The following is a 26,910-nucleotide window of genomic DNA, read 5'->3' as shown; positions in this document are numbered from 1 at the left end:
TTGGCTTCTCTATACATAGGTACTCATTGTCATTGTTGACAGCACTGATATTCTCAGCAAAAATAGCGGCAATAGCCTGCTCTTAACGATTCCTCCTGAATATAAGCGTATTTGCCCCTTCCCTACAAGAGAAGCAGTGCAGGTATCTATCCTGACACTAATCATGTCCAAACTTCTCCCAACTACTGAAACCCCTTTCCTTGCTGGAATCCCTGTATCTTCCATCAGACTTCTGAAGCCAGAATGCTGGAGCCTACAGTTCAACCTCCACAAGTTTTTGCACACTATTCCACTTCTCTGTTCTTCACAGTAGCTCCATGTTGCAGCTTAAATTCAATTCAAGACTCTGGAGTATAAAGGGAACTGCTCCTTCCTCTCTACACTCCACTGTGCCCATTGCACTTTTTCTGCCTTTGGACTATAATGGCCACACTTTCTCTCAGTAGACCCTGTGTGTTTTCTCTGTTCTGGCCCCACAGTGGTGAATAAACTCCCCACTGAAGTCAGAAAAGTCACTGCTTATCTTCTGCTGCAGGCTGAAAACCCACATTTTTAAACTACCACCCAACAATCCTCTAAGTATTTCTACTGGAGCACTGAACATGCTCTAATCTGTTTTTGGCGACATTTACCTTTGGCCAGTGTGAAAATGTAATCCCTTTAGCATCTCCTTATCATGATGCAAGGATGTGGCTAAGTTCTTCCTGCTCAGGGTTTTATTAGATCTGTAACTTGAATCTTCACACATCCAGCTCAGATACAGGTGCTTGCAGTAGTCAGTAGATACATTATTTGTTAGCTTGAGTCAATTCAGGGTAGGACTATATTGAATACCAGAGTTTATAGCAAAATGAGCCAATCTTGAACATTTTGTCGCCTGTTTGGTCACCTAATGGAAACAAATAGTGTGATTGTAATAGCTGACTGTGATTTAACAAAGAATGTGCCAAATGTTCTCTCATTCAACTCATTTTTTAACACTTTGCAGCTGTGTCCTTTGTGATGTGCCTACTTTTAATCTCACAGTATATCAGGCCAAACTGCTTTTTCTGCTTCTTTATCGTTGACAGAGACCTCCCACATCATCCACCCTGTCTATTTTGTTTTCTCTGTTCTGACTTCTGTTATGGCACAGTTTGATAGACCAGAAGAGGAAACAGACGCTGTTCCTCTCCCCACAGAGATGGCTGGTGGTTGCCTGAGCTGCTTCTTTACATACATTTCTGTGCTACTTCTTGGGGTCTGCCTCCATGGTACGTACACCTCTGCTAGTAAAGTTTATTTTAAAGTGCTATTTTTTTGCTGGATGCACTCTGTCATGTGCTTTGAATAGAGCCTTTAAGTCAAGAATGCAGGATTTACTGGTTATGTGCATGACATATCGGTAAATGACGTGTATTCCTTGGAAGATGCCTGCAGTTTTTATGTCTTGTTTGTTTGCAAATGCAAGACGTCTAAATGCACCAGTGAGAAAGCAGCTGTGGCTTCAAAGCTATAGCAGAAATATACTGAGAACTGGGGCATCTAAATTGAAGACATTATTTCAATGCACCAACTCTTTAAAGCTTAAAAGCATTAATTGTTCTCTCCTGATAAAAAATGAAAAAGTCATACTCATTGCTCAACATTTATTGGAAATTTGAGCTCCCGAAGTTTTTTTGTTGGAATTTCATAAGTGGGCAAAATATTTGATAATATATCATAAGATAGAATACATGTTGTATCTTGTGGTTTTAGGCTATTTTCAGTAATGCTTTGCATTTTTTGGTACACTATGTGTCAGCAAATTTCCTGCTGCATCTCCTTGGCTAACTTTAAAATGTTATGCAATTCAGGGGGCATTTTTTCCATTCCTGTCACTTCCTCTTTGTTTTTTGAAAAGAGGATTGGTTATATTGTTACACCTAATAAAATAATATATTCTGGTCTTACATACACACATTGCTTACAGGAACAAGGAGATGTGGACTTTCTCAGAGTATTTGCAGAAGTACGGGAGTCTATGTTAAGTGTTCAAAACTTGTCTGTGCTGACAGATACAAGCCATCAGTGTTTCAATATTGTGTTCATATTTAGTCACTAGCAAGCGGTAGCAAGTAGTTGTTGAATTGGAAAAGCTTCTGAGCTTGTTTGTCACAAAACATGACAGCAGAAACATGTGACCTGTCCATTTCCTGAGTATCCTTCAGCAGCAGCACTGACCGAAAGTGATGAGCAGCACAGAATAAAAGCAGCTTTAGTGGTGCCTTTGTCACTGAGGTCAGAGTCTGTGGGTGTGCTGCTTCTTTCTCGAGAATAACGTATGGTAACCTGGCCAGCTTTAAAGACTATTGCTGTGCTAAAATATTAAACTGGCAATCGTTTTAGCTGCTAATGGATACATTCTTTTCTGATTCTGCAGGTTCAATCGGCTTACCAGACACAACATAACTACCACTGTAGTTATTATTTTTATTTTTTATTTTCAGTTGGCAATCTGAAAATAAAATCTTAGTAAATCCTTTTTCTAAATGACAAAATAGGTTGAATGTCAGTGCAGCTCCAACAACCCATACATATGACAATTCAAACACGACTCATATGAGCGTTTTTCCATCCTGCCTCCCTAATATAACAGTTAAGGCAGGTAACTAAAATATTTGTTAAGGTTAGGGGAAGGTGACTGCCATTAAAGAAAACCAGTGATGACTGTTGACAGGAAACAGACCACAAACGTATACGTAGTATGTTTTAAGTAATTTTATGCTCTGCTTTTCTATGCTACTAGATTTGCATGTACTGTTACACTTTGCATACTAGGCCTAGATGCTACGGTTGTAGTAAGTAATTTTGTCCTTTTTTGCTCTCGCTCTATGAATATCTAAACCACTCTCCCCTAATGTTATGGAACTAATTTGACAGTCACACTCTGTTGTTTGCTCATGTGTTTCAGATGTGGAGGCTTCCAGTTGTCAACGTGACATCCATAAAAAGGTTGGAGACACTGTAGAGTTTTCATCATGCTTACCAACTGAAAGGCTCACATTGGCAAAATGGAAATATAAAGGGTCAATAATAGCAGCGAAAAATTTCTCTGAAGAACCTCAGTTCAAGGGCAGATTAGACCTAAACCCCACAAACTTTAGTTTAACAGTGAGAGGACTGACTCTCAAAGACTCTGGTGTTTTCAGTTTTCTCTCAGAGGATACTGCTGGCAGCCAAAGGGAAACAGTCACTTTCAATCTGACAGTTCACGGTAAGACATTACCAAGTAACCTAATAATTGTTGATTTATTTGTTCTTACATATTCCATAACAATGGTAGCAGAGAGAACTCATGAAGAGGTTTTCTTTATTTGCTTGTTTTCTGTGCTCCCTTGACCATCATAGTTTAATAATGTTAAATATAATATAATATATTGGCATATTTATTTAAATAGCAAATCTTGTAGACTGTGTCCACACACTATCGTTTCTTTGTGGCTATATTTATCATACTTTTATACTTATGGTGTGGAGTCACTGACCGTAGTCTGGGACTTCCCTTGCTTCTTCCCTGATATTTAAAAGATAATCTGCGTTTTGGGTTACAGATTTGTGTTTTGGAAGCAAACAAGACAACTCACCAGATTGTGGATCTTAGTTTCGAAATAGAAGTTAACGAAAGAGTTTGTTCAGTGAAAGTATTCTGATGTGAATAGTCTGTTCTGTGGGTCTAGTTCTGTTAAAGATGCATTTGTTGGTGTTTTGATGGAGATTAGCTGAAATCTCTCTCTCTCTCTCTCTCTCTCTCTCTCTCTCTCTCTCTCTCTCTCTCCAAACTGTTCTATTAGAGCCCATAACTGGCAGAATTGTTTCAAATTCTACGTGGCACACCTTAAACGAATCCTGTACAGTTTTGCTGGAGTGCCAGGCAACCTCTGACATCAGTAACAGTAACATCACCTACACATGGGCCGTGAGGAATCAAACCATAGGAGGCCCCAGACTGGAATACATCATCACACCTCAGGATGAAGACACCAAACTCACCTGCACAATTTCCAATGAAGTCAGTGAGATGTCGGCAACCAAAACAGTGAAGTGCAGAAACAATACGTCTGGCACACCAGAAACAGGTATGTGCAGAGGAGTGATTGTAGTTTATTAGTGGGTCAATAATGTGTTTGTGAATAACAACTGATGATGCAGAAGAAAAAGAAGCACAGGAAGTAAGGCAATATTTGATATATAAATGGTTTCACTGAACTAACTGTAATTATATTAATGATATCCTCAAATGCATTTGGATGACTCATATTACAGTGGAAATAAAAAAATAAATAATTCAAATACAAATTCTCCTGCAAAATTTACAATGGGTTTAGGTAAAGAAGAAAGCGACAGTTGGGTTTAGGAAACGTGACACGCGGGACACAAACCCCGGTCTAACTGTAATTATATTAAAGATATCCTTAAATGCATTTGGATGACTCATATTACAGTGTGACCAGTCAGAGAGATACTTTCTACAATTATGAGATCAGTGAGAAAGACGATGCAATAATCTAAAATATCTGATTGTACTTGTGTAGTACGACTGAAGTTATTTTTGCCATTAGGTTGGGTGAAATTTATAAAAAGATTAATGTTAATTAATCCAAACTCACTGTATCTCCAATGTAGTTCTGATTAGTAAAGATAAAAGACAAATAAAGATGTCTTTACTTCCTCACCACTAAAGATATTTTAAATGTCTTTGGATATGTAAAACTAAAATAATACATCATAGAGTTATGATACTAGAGCCTGCACACTGAGGAAGTCACTAGCCAAAAAACTGTACTTGGTATTGCACTGTAAAAAAAAATAGTTAAAATTAAATCAAATTAGGTTGCTGAAACTCAGTGTGATTTTAGTTTATTCGAACAAAGTGCTTTCTTGTATTTGGGTTATGATTTGTTTTTGCACTCATTGTTAATGTAGTCCTATATATTTATTTATTTCATTTGACCTTGCACAATAATGATCACTATTACTGTTACTCAATCTTAATATCAGTGAAATTACTGTGACTTGCAGACCCACACTTGATCGTTCTCCTGAGTGTGACAGGAGTCGGCTGTGTGTTGATTGTCGTGATAGTTGGAGTAACTGTGTGTGTTTGTCACCGCAAACAAAGACAAGAAGGTAAGAAATGGCATCTTTAATAGCAGCGTGTATTTTTAACGTTAAAATGTTCAGAGTTTTTAATACAACTTATGATTTCTATATCATTGTTTTTCTTTTTTTTTCTTTCTTCTATCTACCAATCTACCACCAGTTGCTGACTTAAATGACCTCACCGTGTATGCCGATATCTCTGATGTAGCCATTGAGGATGTAAGTATGCTCATGTATTTACTGTGCACACATTACTTTGCACACATCATCTGCAGAAGTTTTAAAGAGGAATTATTAATTGTTAGGGGAATGCTTGTTTTAGAGGATGAAATGCATGTTTTACCTACTTTGCTGTCTCTTGTTTCCTCTCCCTGTGATGTGTACACATTTAAACTTCCAGGGGCCCATGAAGTCATGCACACTGTATGAAACCATTAATAACAGAATTGACACAGTCACACCGGGGGTGAGAGCAAAACTTTTTATCTTTGACATTCTTGCAGATGAGAATTGATATATGAAAGCATGTGTGCCTCCCGTATATTGTTTAAATGACACGTGTTTATGATTGTATGCTTGCTTTTATTTAAGAGTAAAAATACCACAAACATTTGACTTTGACATTAAATATCCACCTCAGGAAAAACTCGCCAACACTTTATAATAATGCTACATGAATTATCATGAATTCACACATTATTTCATGCATGAAAAAGCATGAATTCATTCATGAACTATCAGTAATTTACATTAATAATATCTCATGCATGACTTAATGCAGGAACAATACATTAATTAATGCATCAATCAAGGTATTTTGATCATCCTGATTTCTGATTTTATTGATGACGTTCATGTCTTCTTCATAGGCAAAGCTGGGGTTAAAGTGACGGGCCAAAAAAACTGAATTGTAGTGTTGTAATCATGATTTACTAAACTTTACCTTTTCATTACTTCATCATGTCTGTGGTCAGTTAAATAAAGTGCTGAGCTGGTCCATCTTTGACATTGATAAATAAGATATGATTACATTATGCATTATGAGTAGTTACACATTAGTTAAGTACATGATTTGTATGTACCCTCATGTTTTTCATATTTCAACAGGTCTTGCATCTTCTTGTGACATTGATGTTTCTTTTTTATTTTGTAACCTCCTTTTGTCACACATCTAGCCCCAGACGGTGTATGACAAGATCCAGGTTAGTCGGATGAGGAAAGCTTCGGTGTCGCCCTACCAAGACATTTCCTAGTGGATCACAGCATGATGTATTGCTAGAATTACCTTTGAGTTAGTCTATATTGACGATGTACAACTTCCGGGATTGTTAAGGTGCCTCCTGAAATTCCGCCGGATGTCACTCTTTTTAGGCTGGGTGTGTCTCACCTTCCGCTTTCTTTGTGTTGGCATTCTAAACTCCGGATTGTGGATTTCTGAGGACTATGGTTAACTGCTCCTCAGATCTCTGCAGGGTAAATCCAGACAGCTAGCTAGACTATCTGTCCAATCTGAGTTTTCTGTTGCAAGACTAAAACAAATTTTTAATATACACATGTTCCATCAAAACAAGTTCCTTCTTGAGGCTATTTTGCAGAGGCACTGTTTTTGTGTGGCGCTTAGCACTGCCGCAGACAATTGTGATTGGTTTAAAGAAATGCCAATAAACCAGAGCATGTTTTTCTCTCATCCTGAAATGCCGTGCGGACTAACTAGATATACTTCGCTCAAAGTGTCAAAAATGTCATACTTTTGTACATTTTCTATCTTTGGCCTTGAGAGAGTATTGCATCTTCCCTTTATCATATTGAAAAACAAAAACTATTATATTTTTAGCTACATACTCCAATTTTATTAACATAGTTGTAAATTCTGTAAATACAGAGAAAATATTTGTACTGTACTATGCACATTTTTTGTGACTGTCTTCCTTAGACCTGCCTTGGGTTTCAGCCTGTGCAAATGTGATCATATTAAATTACATTTCCTGTCACTCTGTATTTTTGTAATTATTTTTTGCAAGCATGTGTATGGGTAAGGGTTTTATTGATAGTCAATGGTTACAAATTTGACAACTATGTGTTACGTCCTGATGTCTAGGGGTAAACCGGACGCAACAGAACGGGTGCCCCCCCACTCTACCCACTCCCAAACACGGTCAGGACAAAGAATTGCAAAGTAGCAGTTTCTATTTTATTGAAAGATGAGGCCCCAACACAACAAACAAAACAACTCTAGAGGCAACCTAAAACTTTCCTAAACCAAAACAAAATGTAAAGAAAAGACAAAGCTCTAACCTAGGCTTCTGATAGCAAAACAGGAGAAAAAGGGAACAAACAAAAAAGGACTTCTCACTCCTACCAAACTGCTACTAGCAATATAAAACAAAGAAAATGTATTCACAGCCAAAACAAAATGCCTGAAGGATAACAAATCCAAGAGGTGAAAACAATCATTTTCATTAAAGGCTGCTTACACTACTCACAACAACTTGAAACACAAGACACAGATTTACACAGGCACATGTTGGGAATGGTAGAGTGAAGAGAGACTGAGTTCCTGTTCGATGAGGCTTAACATGGCTGCTGTCCTCCAGGCGACCAATCAGGAGACAGCAATCAGCTCTGTTGGACCAATCTGGTGTGCGTTCCTGTTCTCCATTACCTGTGTACACTCAGAGGAGATCAACTGATGCAGGGTGAAAGACATGTGTCATTAGTATGAGAAAAAAAACAAGATTTTAACTGTGTCGGGCTCGGACATAAATATCTGAATGCCTGTCGGGCTCGGGCCGGGTTCGGTCACGGCTCTGTCAGGCTTGGGCTGGGTTCGGACGAAAAAATTCGGTCCGATCAGACCTCTACATCCATTGTAAATACAGATAAGAAATTCTTCGCTTATGAGGATAAGTCAGATCATTGGCAGAGGTAATTTTACACCAATGAGGACATATTTATGAATGAAGACATTGATTTTAGCTAATGAAATAAAATGAACTATTAATACATATAAGTACCTCACAATTTCCAAAGTTGAAAAGTGTTTTAAACGAAATAAAAAATTCACATGACAGGATAATAAAAAAGAAAAAACATTGTCAGACAAGACATGAGAACCAGAGAAAATGCAAAAAATGTCATTAACACCTGTACAATAAAATCTAATCACTGTGAAGCTTTTGGTGTGTCTGTGTTGGTTCTCTTGAGTTTTGAAATTGTTTCAGTGGTTTGAATTAGATTGTACATGTATTCAATATATTGTGTCCAGATTATCTCAGAATACATTCAAATGTTTCATTTGAGTTTTCCTGCTTTTACTTTCTAAATAAAAACAACATTATGCAATCCCAAAGCTGCACATACGCTGTCAGACATTGTTTATGTTTTTTGTAGTGACGTCATTCTGGTTTTGTATGACAGAGACATTATGTTACCACTTATTACTACAAAACACGGGACAGTCAAAGCAGAAAGTCAAGCTATTATGATATTATTTTGATGGAAACAGTTTTCCTGAAAATAAAAGAGAATACAAATACATTAATGTAACAGTGATCATTTCAATTGGAACATGGATACATGAATCACATACAGTAGTACTGTACCTTGAAGGTGTCCCCATGCAGCTCTGATTTGTTCTTTAAAAAAAATGTCAACATATTAATTGCTTTAAAATTACATCTGGGCTGTTTTTATGGTCATGTGTATGTTCTCAACACAGTGTAAAGTCAACGATAGGAGCTATATGGGTGTCATTTCGGGAAACAGTAACCTTTAGGACAAATCTTGGTTTGATGTGTGGGCTGGAGTGTGGAAATACGAGGGGTTATGATACATAGCTGAAGAAAGAAAGTGTTGCATGGAAAGCAAGAGAAATGAGAAATTCTCATGACCTAAGCACATCCAGTCTGCATGTATACCTTAATCCTTTGTATTCTATTTTTCAATACAATAGACCTTGGGGTTCTTAAGCCTTTTTGGGGGGCCTATGCAGAATTGCCAAGATGTGCTATAGCTGCCCCAGATCACTATTTTGTTGTAGTGCCCCCAATATTTGTGATTCTTTATAATCCCCACATTTTTTTTATAGCACACCACTTGTAAAGGGCCCCCACTCCAACGATGCGTTATAGCACCAACCAAAATGTGTTATTTCCTCTAACTGCCATGGTCTTATTGATTGGTAGCTGAATTTCAAAAAGGTGAGTGTCATCTACATTCTACAGTACTATGAGGCTGTTGGAGTGTTCTGCAGCATAGCAAATTCATTGGCTCAATTTTTGGAAGATAACCAACTGGTTAAGCCTAAAATGCAATATTCTTGTCTGTAACAGTTGTTTTAATACCATTGTAATTTTATTAAGAATCTTCCTACGAAGATGATGTTTTCTTCTTACCTTTGAAAAAGAATATAATTACTATAAGTAAAGCTCCCACGAGGAATCCTGTAAAAAAAAAAAGAACATTTCTTTCTCTGGGCGGAGGCGGAGATGGAGGCTTGTCATCTGTAACAACATGGGAGAAAAAACAACATAATTAAGAGAAAACGTAAAAAAATTAGTTTCTTAGAATCACACTGGCATGAAGTTCATCATATCGTATCATGTTTTCTCTTTTAAGTTCATTGGGACCTTACCGCCACACTTTGGAGTGACGACTCTTGAGTTCTTCTCCATAGTCCTGCTGGAGGTGCAGGTGAATTTGACACGGTTCTGTGTGGTGTTCAGAAATCCTATAAAATCTGCAGAGTTGCCATCAGGACTTGTCATGTTGAAGAGCGTAAGACTAGGAAATGTATGCTCCCAGGACAAGTTAACACCTGTATCCTTTGAGGAACAACGCAGCCATAAGAAAGAGCCTCCTTTTACAGATGCACAGTTGAGAGTCTGTATGGTCGGTTTTTGGAGGCGTTCTGCAGAGGGTTTAAATTGATATTGTTGATTAGACGTTAAGATATATACAACAGAATTTTAAAACCTGACTGCTTATCACCATATGACCTGAGACACTTAGCAAAACATGTGTTAGCAACACCCTGAACTTTGAATAAAGTGTATATGCAAACATCTGTGTAAGAAAAGCATTAAAGATAAGAGGATATAAATCATTCATTTAACTGTATTGAAGGCTGCACTTCACTTTTGACTATGCCAACTTTTTAGAAAGGCGTAAGACCCAATTTTTGTACATGGCTTCAATATATAATGTTGAACATGGGTGATGTAGATTCGGATGTATGGGATGATGACTTTGTGATCAATGACCTATTGGTGTGCATAATAAATATGGTTGTGGTTTAAATTTTTCTAAAAGTTTGACATGATGAAGATCCATGTAGGATGTCATAATGTCATAAAACTTTTATGGCTTGAATGTAATTGTGCAGGTGTTTTGTGTATTGCCAATAAGCTTTTAACGCTCGTCACACTTACGTATCACTATGAGCTTAGTTTTGGTTCCCTTGTTCTGTTTCTGAGTATTGATGAGGTCTACAGTGTATTCCATGGCATCCTCTTTGTTCAAATTATGGATCATCAAGTCACCTAATAATTAAAAAAAACATTGAAGAGACATTCCCACAAGAGAAATAAAATAATGACTCCTTTACATTAAAAGGTGATAGATTTGTCTTTTACCTGAGGAGGTGTTGAGACTGACTCTCCCTTTATACCGATCAACCCGTTCAATGTTTTTGTTCCCATTGCGGTAGGTAGCAATCCAGGTGTTGTTTGGGAATATTGACCACTCTATTGAGGAAAGCTTCCATGATGGGTTGGCACCTGAGGACAAGGTGACATTATCCCCAAGGTACCCAGAGACCTCCCTGAGGGATTCAATTACTGCCACTGTAAAAAGAAAGAAAAAAAAGACTTAGCAGCAACATAAATGACAACATTTTGAAAAAAGCTAAAAATGATGAAAAAAGTGACAAACAAAACAGAAGTTGAAATACTGTCTTATGACTTATTTCTGACTTTTTTGACATGCTATACTGTGACTTTTTAGACTTTTTTTGAGATGCTATACTATAAGTTTTTGTTAACATTTTTCAACATACTATAATGTGACTCTTGTTATGACTTTTTTCAAAATGCTATACTATGACCTTTTTATGACTATTCAACATGCTATAATATAACTTTTCGTTGACTTTTTTCGACATGCTATACTATGACTTTTTTCGACATTCTATACTGTGACATTTGTTGACGTTTTTCGACATACTTTTTATGACTTTTTTTGACAAACTATATTATGACCTTTTTATGACTTTTTCCTACATGCTATGAGTTTTTGTTATATTGTTTTGACATATATACAGCAACATTTTGTTCACTTTTTCAACATCTTGTACTCTGACGTTCTTTTGACTTTTTTTCGACATGCTATAATATAACTTTTGTTGACTTTTTTTTGACATACTATACTATGATTCTTTTGATATACTATACTATGACTTTTTCAACATGCTATACTATGACTTTTTTTCTACATACTATACTATGACTTCTTGTTGACTTTTTTCAACATACTATACTATGACTTTTTTGAATGTTCAAAATAACCCTTCCTTTTGACATTAACATTTAAGCAAATCTGAGAAAGACCTTTTAACTGACTGAGCAGTTGAGTTACTATTGAGATACTACTATATATCTACCAGAATCCCCCCGTCATATTCATTCTGCCACAGCAAGTCAGGAAGAGACTTATTCTGTTCTGAATTGTCATTTAAAATAGTTCATACTATATAAAGTTTGAAAAAAGCATATCAGCTGCTGCTCAATGTTATTTTCAGCCAATGTAAACCTACCTTGGATTAATAGGGTTAGGAGGATTTGAAGTTTCATCGTTCCAACACAGAGACAAAGCAGACTGACTTTTGAGACTTCCCTTTTTTCATTGTCATAACCACGTGTTGCTTTATCTCACATGACGAACAAAGACCCACATTTCCACGAGAAATACTAAAACAAGCATAGGTTATAAATTCGACAATCAGTTTAAAAAAATGTATATATATTTTTTACTTTCTTGATTATTGTCCTCACATGCAGTTGGTTTGACATTGATAAAAAAAAATCCCAAATGTACTTTTTGGGGAAATTAGCAATAGATAGCTGTAAATAATGAATTTTTATATTTTTTTCAATTCTGTAGTGTCCATGCTTTGCATCATTCTATAGTATCTTTAACTTAAGTTAAGTGAATTCCAATTGCTGTAGGTACAAGGTGTTGGATGATGCAATTTTATAAAGCAACGGAAATGCTCACACATTGTCGCAGCTTAACACCCACTTACCCCCACTTACCCCCACACTTCCTATAAAAGACATAAAAAAAACAACTTGTGACTCATAACTTGACTTTGGATGAGATCATTTATTAAAAACCTTTTACATCAACTCAGTCCTAAAAAACACAGTGCAACAGTAAACAATTGGTTACACTTTACTTGAAGGTATCTACATAAGAATGACATGACACTGTCATGAACGTGTCATAAACATTATAAACAAGTCAGGAACGTTTATGACATAACACTTTTTTAGTGTCATTCATTTTTGTCATGACAAGTTATGGTTAGGGTTCATGTTTCATGACTGTCATGACAGTGTCATGTGTTCATGACACTGTCATGACACTCTTATGTAGATACCTTCAAGTAAAGTGTTACCCAACAATCTTGGTTTTAAAGACAATGTTCTTCAGAGACAAGTGTTAGGAGCATAGATAGAGTACAACAAAGTGATCTATTTAAAAACAGGAACAATACAACCGTCAACAGCTTGTTGAGTAGCACGACAATCTCTATCTGTAGTGTAAAAAGGACATCTGTAAGTTTATCTCTGAGTGACAAAAGACACAAATGTGTACATGTACTGCACATGGCTGGATTATCCTGCTGGGGGGCCCCTGTTGACACCTCATATATACGGCACCAAACATTACTCTAGAAGGTGAACAATTAAATCTGTTAATCAGTTAGTTAATCAACTGAAAATCCATCTGCAACTATTTTGATTATTTGTAGATTGTTTAGGCAGAAACACAAAAAAAATCATTGGTGTCTGGCTTCACAAATGTGAATATATGTTGATTTTCTGTGCTGAATAATATCCATATCAATATCAGTGTCAATTGCCTTAAAGCACTTTGATAGAAATATAGGATAAGAACAAAAATAAACAAAAGTAATTGAAAGGGCAAGAGCCTTATCTTTCACATTTTTTTACGGGTCTTGTGAAAAAAAGATGTACTGAGTAAAGCCTTTTGTGGCTTGAGGAGTGTGTGTAATTAAAAGATATCTCTGATTCTGATGCATTGATTTTGAATTACTAATTATTATTATTATTATTATTAATTGAATTACGTACAAGGAGGAACCCTAAGGCTTTTTGGTCCAGGCCATGAGGCAGTTTCTCACTTTGTCCAGTTAGTGATCCAGCCATGCTCAACCACATACACAGATTAACACACTCACTTTAAAAATATCAGAGACAGTAATTACCATCTGTGCTTGAGTTCATCAAGTCCAATTCAAACCTCATATGTAGAGGAGAAAACATTCGTTACCAGTATCACTGGACATAAACTGGTCACACATTATGCTCAGAAAGTTAGATTAGTTCTCAGTGCAGGAGTGCATTTCTGTAGCTTCTCCAGAAATGAGAAGTGATTCAATAAAACCTGAGCAGGAAATAATACAAACAATGCACTGCTGAAATGATCAGTGCATTAGAACATCCAGTGTTTATTTCATTTTCAGTGGGAAGTACAGTATGCAGTATGTCCGCTTTTCAGAAAACTATTCAGTAAACAAAAAGAGGAAGGAATGATTCAGTCAGTGAATCCATTCAATGTACAAAAGGGGAGATAAGACCAGGGGACCATTGGGTCATCACCTGATTCTATCTGTAGCCTGTAAAGGTCAAATTCAATAACAAGAAGCTCAGTAAAAAAGGGAAACGTGTAAGATTAGCTCTGACAAAAGAGTGTGCATTAAAAAAGGTCAGTGCGCACTCAAAATACTTTAACACAGACACTACATGGGTATATTCTCTTGAATAAATGTTGCATGAATAAAAATAAACGTGGCTAAAATCCAATTGATAGACACAAGTAGTCATTCTTTCAACCGAAGAATCAAATGTCTTTCACCAAAACAATGTATTTTATTATAGGAGTGTTGAAAAGCCCCTAAGAAACCCAAAGAATACTTCTGTATCATGGGAACTGGAAGCAGTCTGTAGTGCAATATCAAAAGTTAACAGTCGGCACTTTGAGTCTAATAAAGTTTGTTTGAGTAACAATGTCTGAGATTATGTTGTCTTTATCAAAAAAAAATAAAATAATATAATCACAAAAACAAAAAGGTATAAAAAAATAAAAAAAGATACCCTGAAAGCACTAAGATTAGTATGTTTGATTCAGCATCCTCGTCCTACACGGACGTCTCTGACTGGAGCTTCATGACAAACTTGTGCCTTTTGGGGTCGATGAACTCCTCGCCCAGGCGCAGGAAGGGGAGGGGCGTCACCGTGACGACCAGGGAGAAGTCGAGGCGTCTCAGGGAGAAGACTTGGCCTTGATGGAGAGCAGCAGTCACCGGCTCCTCACTCACTAGTGTCCACTGGCGCCCCCTGCTGGTGTCCAGGTACTGGAGGGTGGGGCCTGGGCTGAGGTAACGCTCGAGGAAAGCCTGGGACACACACAGGAAACATACGTTCCAATCAGTTTATAAACAGATGCACTAATTCACCGTCGGTAACCGTTTCATTATTTCTGTTATGGCTGCGATAGTTTGTAGGTTGCTACAACATATTAGATTGTACTACTTTACTCAGGTCATTTTATAATATTTTATTTAAATTATATTTATAGTTTTTATGAGAAGAGAGGGCCAGGGCAAAACACATGTCATTGCATTCTCTCTGTACTTTGTACTTTTTAATGCACATGACAATAAACTTGAGGCTAAGAGACATAATATCAACTTTAAAATATGGCATTACTGTTAGAGCTGCAGATAAATTGTTGATAAAACGATAAGATTTTCACGTGAAATACGAATTTCTGAAAATATGTACCTGGGGAGTCATGTTGTGTGTGACGCAGAACTGCAGGTGGTTGATGATGCTCTCCATGCTGTGGTAGGACTGCTGCCTGGTGGCGCGCAGGTACTTCTGCATGGCCCGCGCCATGGGGGCAAATATGGCCTGGGCCGCCTCCCTGGGGTCCATCACCTCCCGCGGGTGTTTGGGGGAGGACGCGGTCGCCTCTTCATCCTGGTGACGCTTGATGTGGGTGAATGCTTCTTCTACTGCCACCACCAGTCTGTGAGGAGACATGGCAGAGTGAGTGAGACACTTGACTTAAATTTAAAGCTACTCCAATCAATATCCATATATTTACAATGGGGCAAATAACAACACATAACGTGAAAAGGGACTTAGTGCTCTTGATGAAAACTATATCGTTATATCAAAGTTTAATAATTGGTTGTCATTTTATTAGGCCTAAACTTTACTCAATGACTCGTGGGGGTCATTTACACTCCATCATATCCTTAAAATTCAATTTAAATGATATATTTACTTGTGCATGTACGTGTGTGGGTATGTTCTCACCTGGCCTTTCGTTTGCGGACCCTGCGCTCCACTTCTGCCTCTTCATAGTAGTACTCTGTGTGTGAATTGTCTCTTCTCCGAGCAGCGGCTGCGATCATAGTTCTGGACTGACCCGTAGAGTTATTGGTGCTGTTCTCTGTAGAAAGAAACAATGAAGTTAAAGATCCAACTAATAGACAACTTTCTTGCAGACTCACTTCTATCACTATATCATTGTTTCCGCAGGCAACAAACTAGAATTGTATCATTTGCGAGTGCATGTTTGCTCGTTTTGCCCCGTTTAGTGTATTTTAAATATATGCATTATAGGAATTATTCTGATGCCGCATGGACTGAATGGAAAAAAAGTTAAAGATAAAATAATAGACAAAAAATCATTTTACCTTCCCCCAAGTTGTAAACCTTGAAGGCAGACATCTTCTTGGAGAGGATGGACTTGGGCAGGTTGAGTAGGGCGGGGTTATAGACTGGGAAGTCACTGTAGTACTGGTCCAGAACCCACACTGCTGCCCTCTGAATACTGTGTTGCACAAGACAGAGGAAGAAAAAAATATTTCAAAACAAAAAGCTGTTATCACTGCATATCACCCTTAACAACCAGAGAGCAGATGGAGGAAGCAGTGAACCAACGAGGAATAAACAGCCTCTCCCACTGGGCTGCATGCATGAGAAAAGTCTTCTGCATTGTGGAAATATAAAGCCCATATGACAAAGTGATGATAAAAGGGCAGGGGAGTAATTATGAATCACAAATCACCATCTCTAGTTTGAGGTAAACATTGACCTGGAAGCCACATAGTAGCTATAGCATGCAGGGAATGATCAGCTTGTGAGAAAAATATATTTTATTAATTGATAATTGCAGTCTTCAGCATTCATGTCTACAGGCAACTTGTGCTCATTTTGTATCGATGAAAGCAACATATCTCTTTCAGCACGCAAAGAGAGCAACTTCTGCCAATGCTGCATAATTGTCTGTATTTGATCTAGGTTTGAAAATATTGTTATCCTGCATGGGAATATTGTCTGGGAATTTCAACTGAGTCAGGCATATGAATACTGAATTATGTACACTTACTAGATTTTTTTTTTTTCAATCTAGTGCTGCCTGCAGGATACAATATTATTTGTTATTATGTGTCACCTAAATATGGTTTCAAGTGCAAAGTGCAGACAAGAGTTGCAGCTGCTATGACGGACTACTTTTGATCAAGAATATGTTGACATATAACTGCAGGCGTAGCGTAAGCACTGAGCAGTATGTTATCAGAGCAGCAGCAGCAGCTTCCTTCTGTGTTTGACACAGGATGTGCTCAGGCACAGTAATGAGTGTAGTAGTCACCCACATTTTGGCATTACTCAGAGCTCAACACACATTCACTGTAGTGATGAGTGTTAAACAGAAGATAACTTCAAGCGTAAACGCTTCAGGTCGTGTTGATGCATGTTTAACGCCGTTATGTGGTCTGTGTAGACAGCTGGATTGATTAAAAATAGAAGCATTATCTGTACCGTCAAATGCATGTGAGCCAAACTGAAGATTGCAACTGAAATTCTTCCTGTGTAGACATGCCGTTAACCTTTAAGCCACATACTGCTTTTTGTGTGTACTTCTTCCAGCCAAGTTTTGCAATAATCTATCTGGCAGTTCCTGAGATTTCCTGCTATTAAACAGACAAATAAACAGGACTGCAAAGATAACCTCCCTAAATAAATAAATTTATTATTATTATTATTTAATTTCGAAAAAAAAAATAAAATAAAAAGCATTGCCAAGGAGGTTATCTTTATCATATGTATACTAAAAAGGCAGAAAACTAAACATTTAACACAATTTTTAAATAAAAAAAAATATATTTCTGATATTCCAGACCAACCTGAGATGTCCCACGTTGTAGAAGCGACTATGTCCGTCTGTAGTCCTCACAACCTTTAGACAGAAAGCGGGCTGCAGATGTCGGACCTCCAGCAGCACCAGGGCCAGGTACTGAATGAACAGCAGCGCATCCACCAGAGACGCTGCATATCCCACAATCCCCCTGTAGTCCGTCTCTCTGGGCTCCAGCACCCGCACCCCGTAAAAGAGCCAATAGGACGCCACGAAGAGGAAGACCAATGCCAGCAGCAGAGAGCGGAAGATGAAGAAGCGCGGCAGTGTGGCTCTGGGCGGGCGCAGAAACAGCGTCCAGGTGGAGATGAGGAGGATCAGGAGCTTGAAGGCCAGAGAAATGTAAAGGCCCTCACATGGTGTGCCGCAAGGTGCCAGTTCATCCCGCCAAAGGAGCTGTGGGAGGGCCAAGAAGGCCAGAGGAGTGATGAGAGCAAAGAGCCCCAGGACGGCGCCCAACGCTGGGCTGAGGTAACGCCGGCACTCCAGCGGCGAAGAATCCTCAAGGTCCTTTGACATGCGTGTCAGGTCCTCGTTGGAGACGCTGTCCACGGAGGTGCCAGTGACCACCGTGGTGGTCTCGCCCCAGTTGTCATCCTGAAGACAGAGCAGAGTAGAGAGAAGAGCGTTGGAGATATGTGGCAGAACACTTCTGTCTTGTGGAATTTGTAGGCCTTTATTTTGACAGGACAGCATAGATATGAAAGGAGAGAGAGAGAGAGAGAGAGAGAGAGAGAGAGAGAGAGAGATGCAGCAAAGGCCGTAGGTCAGTACTGAAACCGCGGCTGCTGTGTTGAGGACTGAGCCCCTGTTTATGGGCACATGCTCTACCAGGCGAGCTATCCAGGCGCCCGGCAGAACACTTAAGGAGTAGTGATTAAAATCGGACTCTAACCCTGTCGTCTCCTCTGGTGGACTCTGCGTCCAGCAGCGGCTCTCCAGGAGCCTGGATGGTCACTGATTTGTCTCCGCGGATGGTGCTGTCGCGACTCTTCGAGCGATGCCTGTCCCTCCTGTCCCTGGAGAAAAAGAAGTCAGGGATGGTTTACTATCCATGGATAGAAAACAATGATTTAAAACTTCCTGTACTGGCAGGTTTTATTTATTTATTTATTTATTTATATATATATATATATATATATATATATATATATATATATATATATATATATATATATACATATATATATATATATATATATATCTCAATCATTTTTTCTAACCACTTTACAGCACACACAAATATTTATTTTCCATCTTTTCTTTAATAGAACATTTTGCACAAAACATAGAACATTTTTTGAACAGATAATGGATCACTATAAAATAGAACTATATAAAATTCGCACACATCTAAAGTGCAATGTTAGAACCATTTCCTCCAATATCCAAAAAAAAATAATGTGATTTTGGTTTTTGGTGTCGTCCCTCCACGCCCAACTTTTTCCTTGCAGGTGTTGCATATTGCAAACTTGTTATCTTCTGCACACACGCTGAAGAATTTCCAAACAGCTGACATGCTGCAGGTTAATTCACGAGGTTCCCTACATGTGAAGAAGATGTGATGACGCCCCGTACATGTGTTATTTTATTTTTTTCCTCATGCTAATAATATTGTAAAAGTATCTATAAAGCGCAAGTAACTGGAAATATACCCATGCACTTGTGCAATTAGAGCTGAAACAATTTGTCGATTGATCGTTTGACAGAAAATTAAGAGGTAACTGTTATTTGATTAATTGCTTTGGTCATTTTTGTGCCAAATAGTTTTTTTTTTTTCCTGTCTTCTATGATGGTGAATTGAATGTCTTTAGGTTTTGGAGCGATGATCGGACAAAACAGGCAATTTGAAGATATCAACTTCGGCATATAATCGGCAGATTAACCAATAATAACAATAGTTTTAGTTAGTTGCAGCCCTGCTTGCATTACACTACAATCTGTGGTCTGCTACCTGTGTTTGCGGGAGCTTCGCGAGTGGGACGACTTGTAGGAGTAGCCCGAGTAAGTCGACTCGTTGTCCATGTCGGAGGCCGGCGGTGGGCGGTGTTTCCGGGCCCCTCCTGCCCCCGAGCCGCCGCCTTTCTCCCAGACCACGCCCAGCTGGCTCTTACGATTGCTGATGGACTTGGTGGAGAGGGCCAGAGGGAGGCGCAGCAAGTCCACTTTACTCCTGAGGGAATCTATCTTGGAGGCCTGAGAGGGGGGGGGGGGGGGGGGATAAGGGGAGGAAGACGGGGTGAGAGCAAAGAAGATAAATGATAGAAATGGTGAGTTTGGAAAAGGCAACGGGTGTGAGAGAAAGTGGAGAGTGAACAGAGAGAAAAATGAGGAGAGAGAGAGGGATAATTTGTCATATCAGACAGGAATACAAGCATCTCAGAGGAAAACATGCCAAGTAAAGGCAACAAGAAGAGAGACATTGTTAAAATGTTGGCACTCCGAGGTGTGTGAAAGTGTCTCTCTGCGTGTTTTCAGTCACACAGGACATAGCCAGGCCCATTCTTCCGCAATGAAGGAGTTTTTTTTATGAGCAAACTCCAGTAATGTGGCCCCTAGTGTGTTCTCAGCCAATAAAGGACGATTACACCACCTTCTATTCTAGGCTACAAGTCTCCAGTGTGCAGAGGCAGAACATCAGAGCTGCTCTGAAATGTTCCAGTTGATGACGATTCAAGCTACGCTAAAATGTGCAAGTGCTTCATTTATACAAATACAGAAAATATATTTTGTTTGTTTGTGCTGGTTTATTTTTTGTCTTAGATCCATGTGTGATACATACTCACCCAGACGCCACATTCCCCAACTGTCCCCTGTGGTTTCCAAGGGCAACAGAGCTTAACTACTACAATGGGGATGAATGGGAGGCTAGGGGTGAGAAAAGACAGAAGGGGGGGTAGTTGCCACAACAACCAGACCATCAACTCTACACCCCCTCCTCTCATTCTCCCTCAAATACACACCTCAGAAGACAAACAGACACTAATCATTTACCAGGCTAGAATTCTGAACCCATCCTCCATTTCAAGTTTGAGTTTTTAACCGGACAGTTAAAAAAAGAAAAAAAAAGGTGCTTTCCGAATTGGGCGTGAAACAAGCAGACTCTAAATCTAATAAGAAATCTTCTCGCGCTCTCAATTTGTGGCATGACCTCCTCTGTCCATCTTCCACATTAGATACTAGTAATAGCCTTCATGTGATTTACAAATGGACTTCCCAGATGGAATATTTTGCAAGCAGATTCATAAGTAGGCAGACAAAGCTATACTGAAAATGCATTTCGACTCCAAGGATCAACAACATTTCAGTTTCTCAATCCAGCTGTCAAGATCCCAGGTTGAGTCGTCGGACATGTAGACATGGTAGCGTCTGGGATTTCAAGACTGGATATTTGTTTGATATATAGGCTAAAAGATAAAAGAGACTGTGCATGCAACACCAGTTACCTCTGTGCAGCGTTACGGGAGAGTGACAAAGTGAAAAAGCCATATAAAAAAAAAAAAAAAAAATCTACATTTTTACACAAAAGTCAGAACTTTTTGGCCATCACACTAAACATGATATATGATCCAAGCCAAACGCTGCACAAGATCCTAAACATACCATCCATACCAGCATCGTGCTGTGAGGATGCTTCTCTACTGCATGCCCTGAAAAGCTTGTTATGGGTGGAGGAGAAATTAATGCTGCTAAATATGGAGAAATCTTGAAGGAAAACATGATGTAGACTATGCCTGAGAAGAAACATGCCTCTTGGGAGACAATGTGTTTTCCAGCAAGAAATGAGCCCAAGCATAAAGTCAAAACTACACAGAAACGTTAATTTCCCAGAGACAATAAAACATTAAACACACTTTTTATAGACGCTGTACAGGGGGAATTAGCTCGCTCTACATTTTTAGAAAATAAGAATATGCTGGACCATTGTCACATCATGTCAGGCAGAGCACTCCGCTTGCTTTCTGGTTAAAAATGGATATCATACTGACCTGAGCGCCCACATTCTCTAGTGGCATTAAACTGTATCCTTTGCTGCCAACTTAACAAGCCTGTCATGAACATGAACTGACTACTATGACTTGACTGTCAAAAGCGTCTATGGGTTAAACAGGTCCATCACACAGCACGAGAGTGAAGACCGAGCGTTAACCCTTAGTTCTAAAACAAATACAATTCGGGTATTAACAAAAACATCTAAACATGTCCGAATGCACAGTTTCTCACAGGTTTAAAACTAGGTTGTGCCATGAACAAAAACGGCTCTGTCTCTTTCCCACCCTGTCTGAGACAGTCAACTCTAATGATCTCACTGACAGAGCCTCTCCCACTGTAATCAATCCCCCACTCATTGATTTACACTGGATTCCACGTTCAGCATCCTGTGGGGATGTGAGATGTTCCACGTGCAGTGTGTAAACAGACAAAGCTGTTTCCACACTGTAAAAAGTACTTCTTTTTTTTTAAAGTCAGAATATGCCAGTCTTAAAATGTTTTTCTTAGCAGGATCTCTGCTGATGCTGTGAGATGATTCAAGTACAGCTGCACGTTTATGAGGTCTATCAAGTTTAAACAAGTCACTTACATTTCATATGCGTAAGAGTGTTTTTATTTTATTTCCAAGTGAAATGTTTCTCTTTACTTCTCATTTCTGGATGAAACATCATGCTCTAATGCATGCAGCCTCGGGTTGGTGCTACGAGCTAACCAGCCCGCCTGTGTGGCTCCCAGGGGCCTCCAGGCCTCAGGGTCGCAGTGGGCCAGCGAGGCGTGGCTGCAGCCTCGATACAGACTCCTTTAAGCAACCCAAGCCCAGGCTTTGAGGCCTTTACAATTTACATAACAAAACACACATTCAGCAGGAATCAAAGCGCGTGATAACCTGCAACCAAAGTGGTAAAAGCAGCAGCAGCCGCGCTGTGATTTAACACCAGTGGCAACACAGCGAGAGTGTTCTCGAGACAAAGCAGAACACACCCAGGATGAAGTGATGAGCAACAGACTGGTGACTACACAGTAAACTCATCTCACATGCGCGTGTCCACAGTTAAGTAAATCTACCAGATGTCTGGTAATGTGTTCCATTTGGCACAATGCGTAAAAGGTGCAAGATGGATAAAGTGCGCGGATGAAAACAAAGAACAAGACTTGGCGAATGAGCTGCAAGTGTGACTGTATAAACCGGGCTACGCGTTCACACTGGAAGTGAAATTCAGTTGGTGAATCTGTGATCGATACTGTTATCTGCCAGCTCACCAGTCCCGACAGACGAGGGACCGTGCACAAATACAGAAATAAAAACGTATTTGGGTTGGAAAAAGGAAGCAAATGTAGTGATTTCCATTTTTTGCATTAAAGCCACAATCAGCCGGTGTTACCACGTAAATGCTCATTACACTAACAGCACATTTTACCCAGAATGCATGCAGGAATGTCTTACCTTTCTATCCAAAAGGGAAAAGCTGCAACCCGCAGCACAAAGAGCCGAGCAACAAAAGTGCCTCCAAATTCACTTTCTCCCGACTCTCATCTGTCCACAGTCTCCTCGCTCATTTACCACCGGAGTGCAACCGGTTTCCTTTTCGGTGAACGCGGTTTGTTTTGTAGTTTTTTTTTTGGCTGTTAAATCGCATCTCAAATTGAAACACCGAAGCCGCACAAAGAGCAGCGACACGCTCCTCATCCCGGCTCCGCATCTGCTGAGTGGCGGAGCCCCGCTGAGCTGAGCGGCTCCGTGCAGACATCCAGCACCGGCTGAGAGCTACACGCTGTCAAGTTAAGAGTACAGTCACAGCTTCCGGTGACGATTTTCAAAATAAAACCGATTTTTCACAATGGAACAAAGTTGCCTCAAAAACACAAAAAAAATACCTTTATCTGCTCCCAATGAATACACACTTACCACTATAGATGAATCTTCCCTTAAAATGGCAAATGCATGGCCCTTAATTTGTATTGCTTGGTTTTATCAGCTGAATAACTGCCCATAAATATTTCATTAAGTGGTTATACCTGTTAATAATTAATGTGACAACAGAATGAGTAGCATAGGAACACCTACGTTTTTCCTCTTGAAAAAATGCTTTCTCATAGCATTATTGACCAGAACTGGAAATGCATCATATAATCAGATGTACAACATAGAAAAAAATAGAAGACAATCACATTATTTAATGAACACATGAAGGTAGGCTGAAAATAAATGTCCAATATTAGATACAACCTTGAAAAATGAGGTGGGACATATTGTAAATAAAAATTGTTTTACTAACTGTGCAATTTTACTAGCCTGGTCTTAACCATAGACAGTATATAGTCCTACCAGACTCTCGTACATTACTAAAGAAAAATGAAAATTGAGAGGAAGTACGTAGGAGGGCGCAGCCAGGCTACAATTTTACCACAAAATAAACACATGAACGTTAGTTATTTGCTTATAACCTTTACAAACCAGTTATAGCAAAAACCGGATGTTATACCCCCACACACACACACACACACACTTTTAACCACAAATAGCTACTATACTTATAAGTAGGTGGCTCTTCTCACACCGACCCTTCTCATCCTCTATTCAAGAATATAAAAGTGTTTGCTGGCATTCGTTTCCAAACAATCTCCTCAAACTGGTAGATTTTGAAAAGTGGTAGAAGTTGAAAGTCCTTCATGGTCATAAAATGATGATGCATATTATAGCTGCAACTATGAATTTTAGCCAACATATCCAAATGTGTAATTGAATGTTTCACACTCACTTACAAGACTAAATTTGACAATTAAACCCAAATTCAAAGAGCAAAAACTCACATTTTCTCTTTTCTTTAATCCAGTTTCTTTTTAATCTCACAAAACACATGAATCTGAGACATGAGCTCTCTTTTCCTTCTGTGCAGCTAAACAATCTCACCAATTTTAAAAACAAGGGAGAAGAAAATAATTTATACATCCTTTTTAAAAAAAATCATATCTACAAAAATAAAATCAAATACGAGGACTAAGGCTTTACAGAAGAAAAAAAATGAACATATATAAAACAAGTGGGTCTGATCTTTCTATTTTACATGAGTGAACAAGAGTTTTTAAAAAGACACAAAATAAAAAGACAATGAGATGATAGTAAGACGTGTGTATGCATACAGTAGTTTGCACCGTGCAGGGAAGTTTGTCTGTGCAACATTTCTTTTAACAAAAAAGGAATCAGTTATAGCTTTCTTTTTTTTCCTTTTTCTTTTTACAGCTGGTCAGGGCCACAACGCTGATGTCAATGTACAAGATAAATGTATGAAAAGAAGAAATCATGGAAGATACAAAGAAACTGAAGTGTAGAGGTAGAAATTGGAGATGAACAAATGCTGTAGGTAGAGTTGGGAGGAAAAAAAAAAAAAAAGAGGAAAGATATTTGTCGAGGAGAAGAAGAGATCCTGACTTTGATTCAATCAGCTCAGACCATCTGGCATTGTTTTGTGCCAAATTATGGACAACACACATGTTATGCATGTGATGATTGAGTGTCCATTGCTTGGCACGGAAACGTGTTAAAATGAAGGAATATTTTTTCTTTTTTTGTCATGGACAAAACATATGGTCTGAGATGCTTGAAAATCAGCAGCCAAAATGTCGAGAAAACAAAAAAAAGCCAAACTGTGTTCCCTTCAACACCTCTAAAGAGATATTTCACTTTGGAAGAACATTTTTACATTTTAGCACAAATTCCTCAAGGTCTTGGTGGCTCAGCTGCTAAACTCAGCCAGCCTATGCAATCAGAAGCTGTCATTCTAAGTCCACTTTTTTTGATCATATGTGACAGCCAAGTTACACTTCTCATCAAACGACACCTTCAGTGTGTGCTGGCTAAAGAGTGAAAACCTTCCACCAGGCAGTGAAATATCATTTAATAGCAGAATCTGGCTGGTAGTTTGTAAATATACTTGGCTCCTGGTTTGTGCAGTTTGGTAGTGTATTGTCAGTTTTGCTGGGTAACTCACTAAAGTGCTCCTCAGTATTTGAAACCAGCTCAAATAAAATCCAGTCCAGTGTGATTCTGCCCAGCTTGATAAGAGAAAGAAAGAGACACAAAAAAACATTTAAACTGGTACACAAAAGAACTTCTCTAAAAGAAGTTCCTTCCTTGTAACATTTTAAATACATATTTTCTGGGTTTATTAGAATTAGTTCAACATAGATGGCGTTTGAGAAAAAAGCACTTGGCTCTAGTGTCAGTCAGTCTGGTTACACGTGCCTCAACCACGTCGTACAAAAACCTTTCTGAATGTCAAGGACGTTAAATTACTCCTACATATGATCCAAAAATAGTTATAGAATAGCTCGACATTAGCAGCTTCCTTGCCACGTGTTGGATGAGATCGATACCATTCTTTAGTCTGTGCTTTAAGTACGGAGCTGGAGCCAGCAGCTGGTTAGCTTAGCTTAGCTTAGCGTAACACACCAACACGGCGAAAACGATACATTCAGGCGCAGTAACCCGCAGAGACTGCAGGAACTAATGAGATAATAATTACTGTGCTCTTAAGGTGCTAGTTGGTGGATTTCGTTACCTTGAGAGCGAGCCAGGCTAGCGATTTCCCCCAATTCCAGTGTTTATGCTAAGCTAAGCAGCGGCTGTCGTTAGCTTCATATTTACCGTACATATATGAAAGTGGTATCGATCTTTGCCCGTAAATGTATTTCCCAAAATGTCAAACTATCCCTTTACATTTTTTTTTTTTTAACTTCATTTAACTGCTGTGATCACAGCACAGTTGCATATAGCAGTTACTTGTTGATTTTTGATTGGACCATGTGCTTGAGTTTGAAAAATTCAATTTTACAAAGCTTTTCCTTTCTCCTAATAAATAGAAGTTGTTCTGAGAAGGGTAGGCGGACAAGCTGTAGGCTAGATGGATATAAACACTATGTATGGTACGACCGCTGCATGGGGGAAGGGAGGAGTTGCTGGTTCACAGTATTTACCGTGGTATTTACACACACACTACACCGGAGAGAGGGGCAGAGGATGCACAGTCAAATCTTAAAAGGGCAGACAGGCAATGTCAGCGGCAATATTTGGCAGTAATTTGGTTGAGCGACACAGGGCTTCAGTGAAAATTCAAGTTTTTAAGTTTGAATCTGTCGTTTGTCCTCTTTCCTCACACTCGTCGTCAACATTGCCTGTCTTGATCCTTGCCCCAAAACACCAGAAAGCTCCCCAACTTAAACAACTTTACATGATCCGAACAGCTGTGCGAATCCACTGAGCTTGTTTATTTAATCACTGAG

At 38.9% G+C, this 26,910-nt stretch overlaps 3 protein-coding genes across 3 annotated transcripts; 1 reads left to right on the top strand and 2 right to left on the bottom strand.

Moving 5' to 3' along the window:
- Positions 1 to 1,111: 1,111 nt before the first annotated feature.
- LOC144534080 (uncharacterized) lies at positions 1,112 to 7,112 on the top strand. The gene is made up of 7 exons (XM_078275763.1): positions 1,112 to 1,253; positions 2,933 to 3,235; positions 3,813 to 4,097; positions 5,041 to 5,148; positions 5,282 to 5,340; positions 5,522 to 5,587; positions 6,297 to 7,112. The coding sequence occupies exons 1-7, from the start codon at positions 1,127 to 1,129 to the stop codon at positions 6,372 to 6,374; spliced, it is 1,026 nt and encodes a 341-aa protein (XP_078131889.1). The 5' UTR covers positions 1,112 to 1,126; the 3' UTR covers positions 6,375 to 7,112.
- A 178-nt stretch (positions 7,113 to 7,290) lies between these two features.
- Positions 7,291 to 12,013, bottom strand: LOC144534081 (CD48 antigen). Its single transcript, XM_078275764.1, has 7 exons — positions 11,933 to 12,013; positions 10,755 to 10,964; positions 10,551 to 10,661; positions 9,755 to 10,030; positions 9,516 to 9,623; positions 8,724 to 8,756; positions 7,291 to 8,631 (listed from the first exon to the last, which is right to left on the bottom strand). The coding sequence occupies exons 1-7, from the start codon at positions 11,967 to 11,969 to the stop codon at positions 8,609 to 8,611; spliced, it is 798 nt and encodes a 265-aa protein (XP_078131890.1). The 5' UTR covers positions 11,970 to 12,013; the 3' UTR covers positions 7,291 to 8,608.
- Positions 12,014 to 12,481: 468 nt separating this feature from the next.
- Positions 12,482 to 23,398, bottom strand: vangl2 (VANGL planar cell polarity protein 2). The gene is made up of 8 exons (XM_078276075.1): positions 23,075 to 23,398; positions 19,592 to 19,833; positions 18,533 to 18,656; positions 17,627 to 18,234; positions 16,133 to 16,269; positions 15,750 to 15,885; positions 15,210 to 15,456; positions 12,482 to 14,821 (listed from the first exon to the last, which is right to left on the bottom strand). Exons 2-8 carry the CDS (start codon positions 19,660 to 19,662, stop codon positions 14,564 to 14,566), a joined length of 1,581 nt encoding a protein of 526 aa, XP_078132201.1. The 5' UTR covers positions 19,663 to 19,833; positions 23,075 to 23,398; the 3' UTR covers positions 12,482 to 14,563.
- Positions 23,399 to 26,910: the final 3,512 nt, after the last annotated feature.

This window comes from Sander vitreus, chromosome 19, assembly GCF_031162955.1.
Source record: "Sander vitreus isolate 19-12246 chromosome 19, sanVit1, whole genome shotgun sequence".
NCBI classification, from domain to species: Eukaryota; Metazoa; Chordata; class Actinopteri; order Perciformes; family Percidae; genus Sander; species Sander vitreus.
Note: the sequence above shows the minus strand (reverse complement) of the source record. Positions and strands in the feature narration are given on the sequence as shown.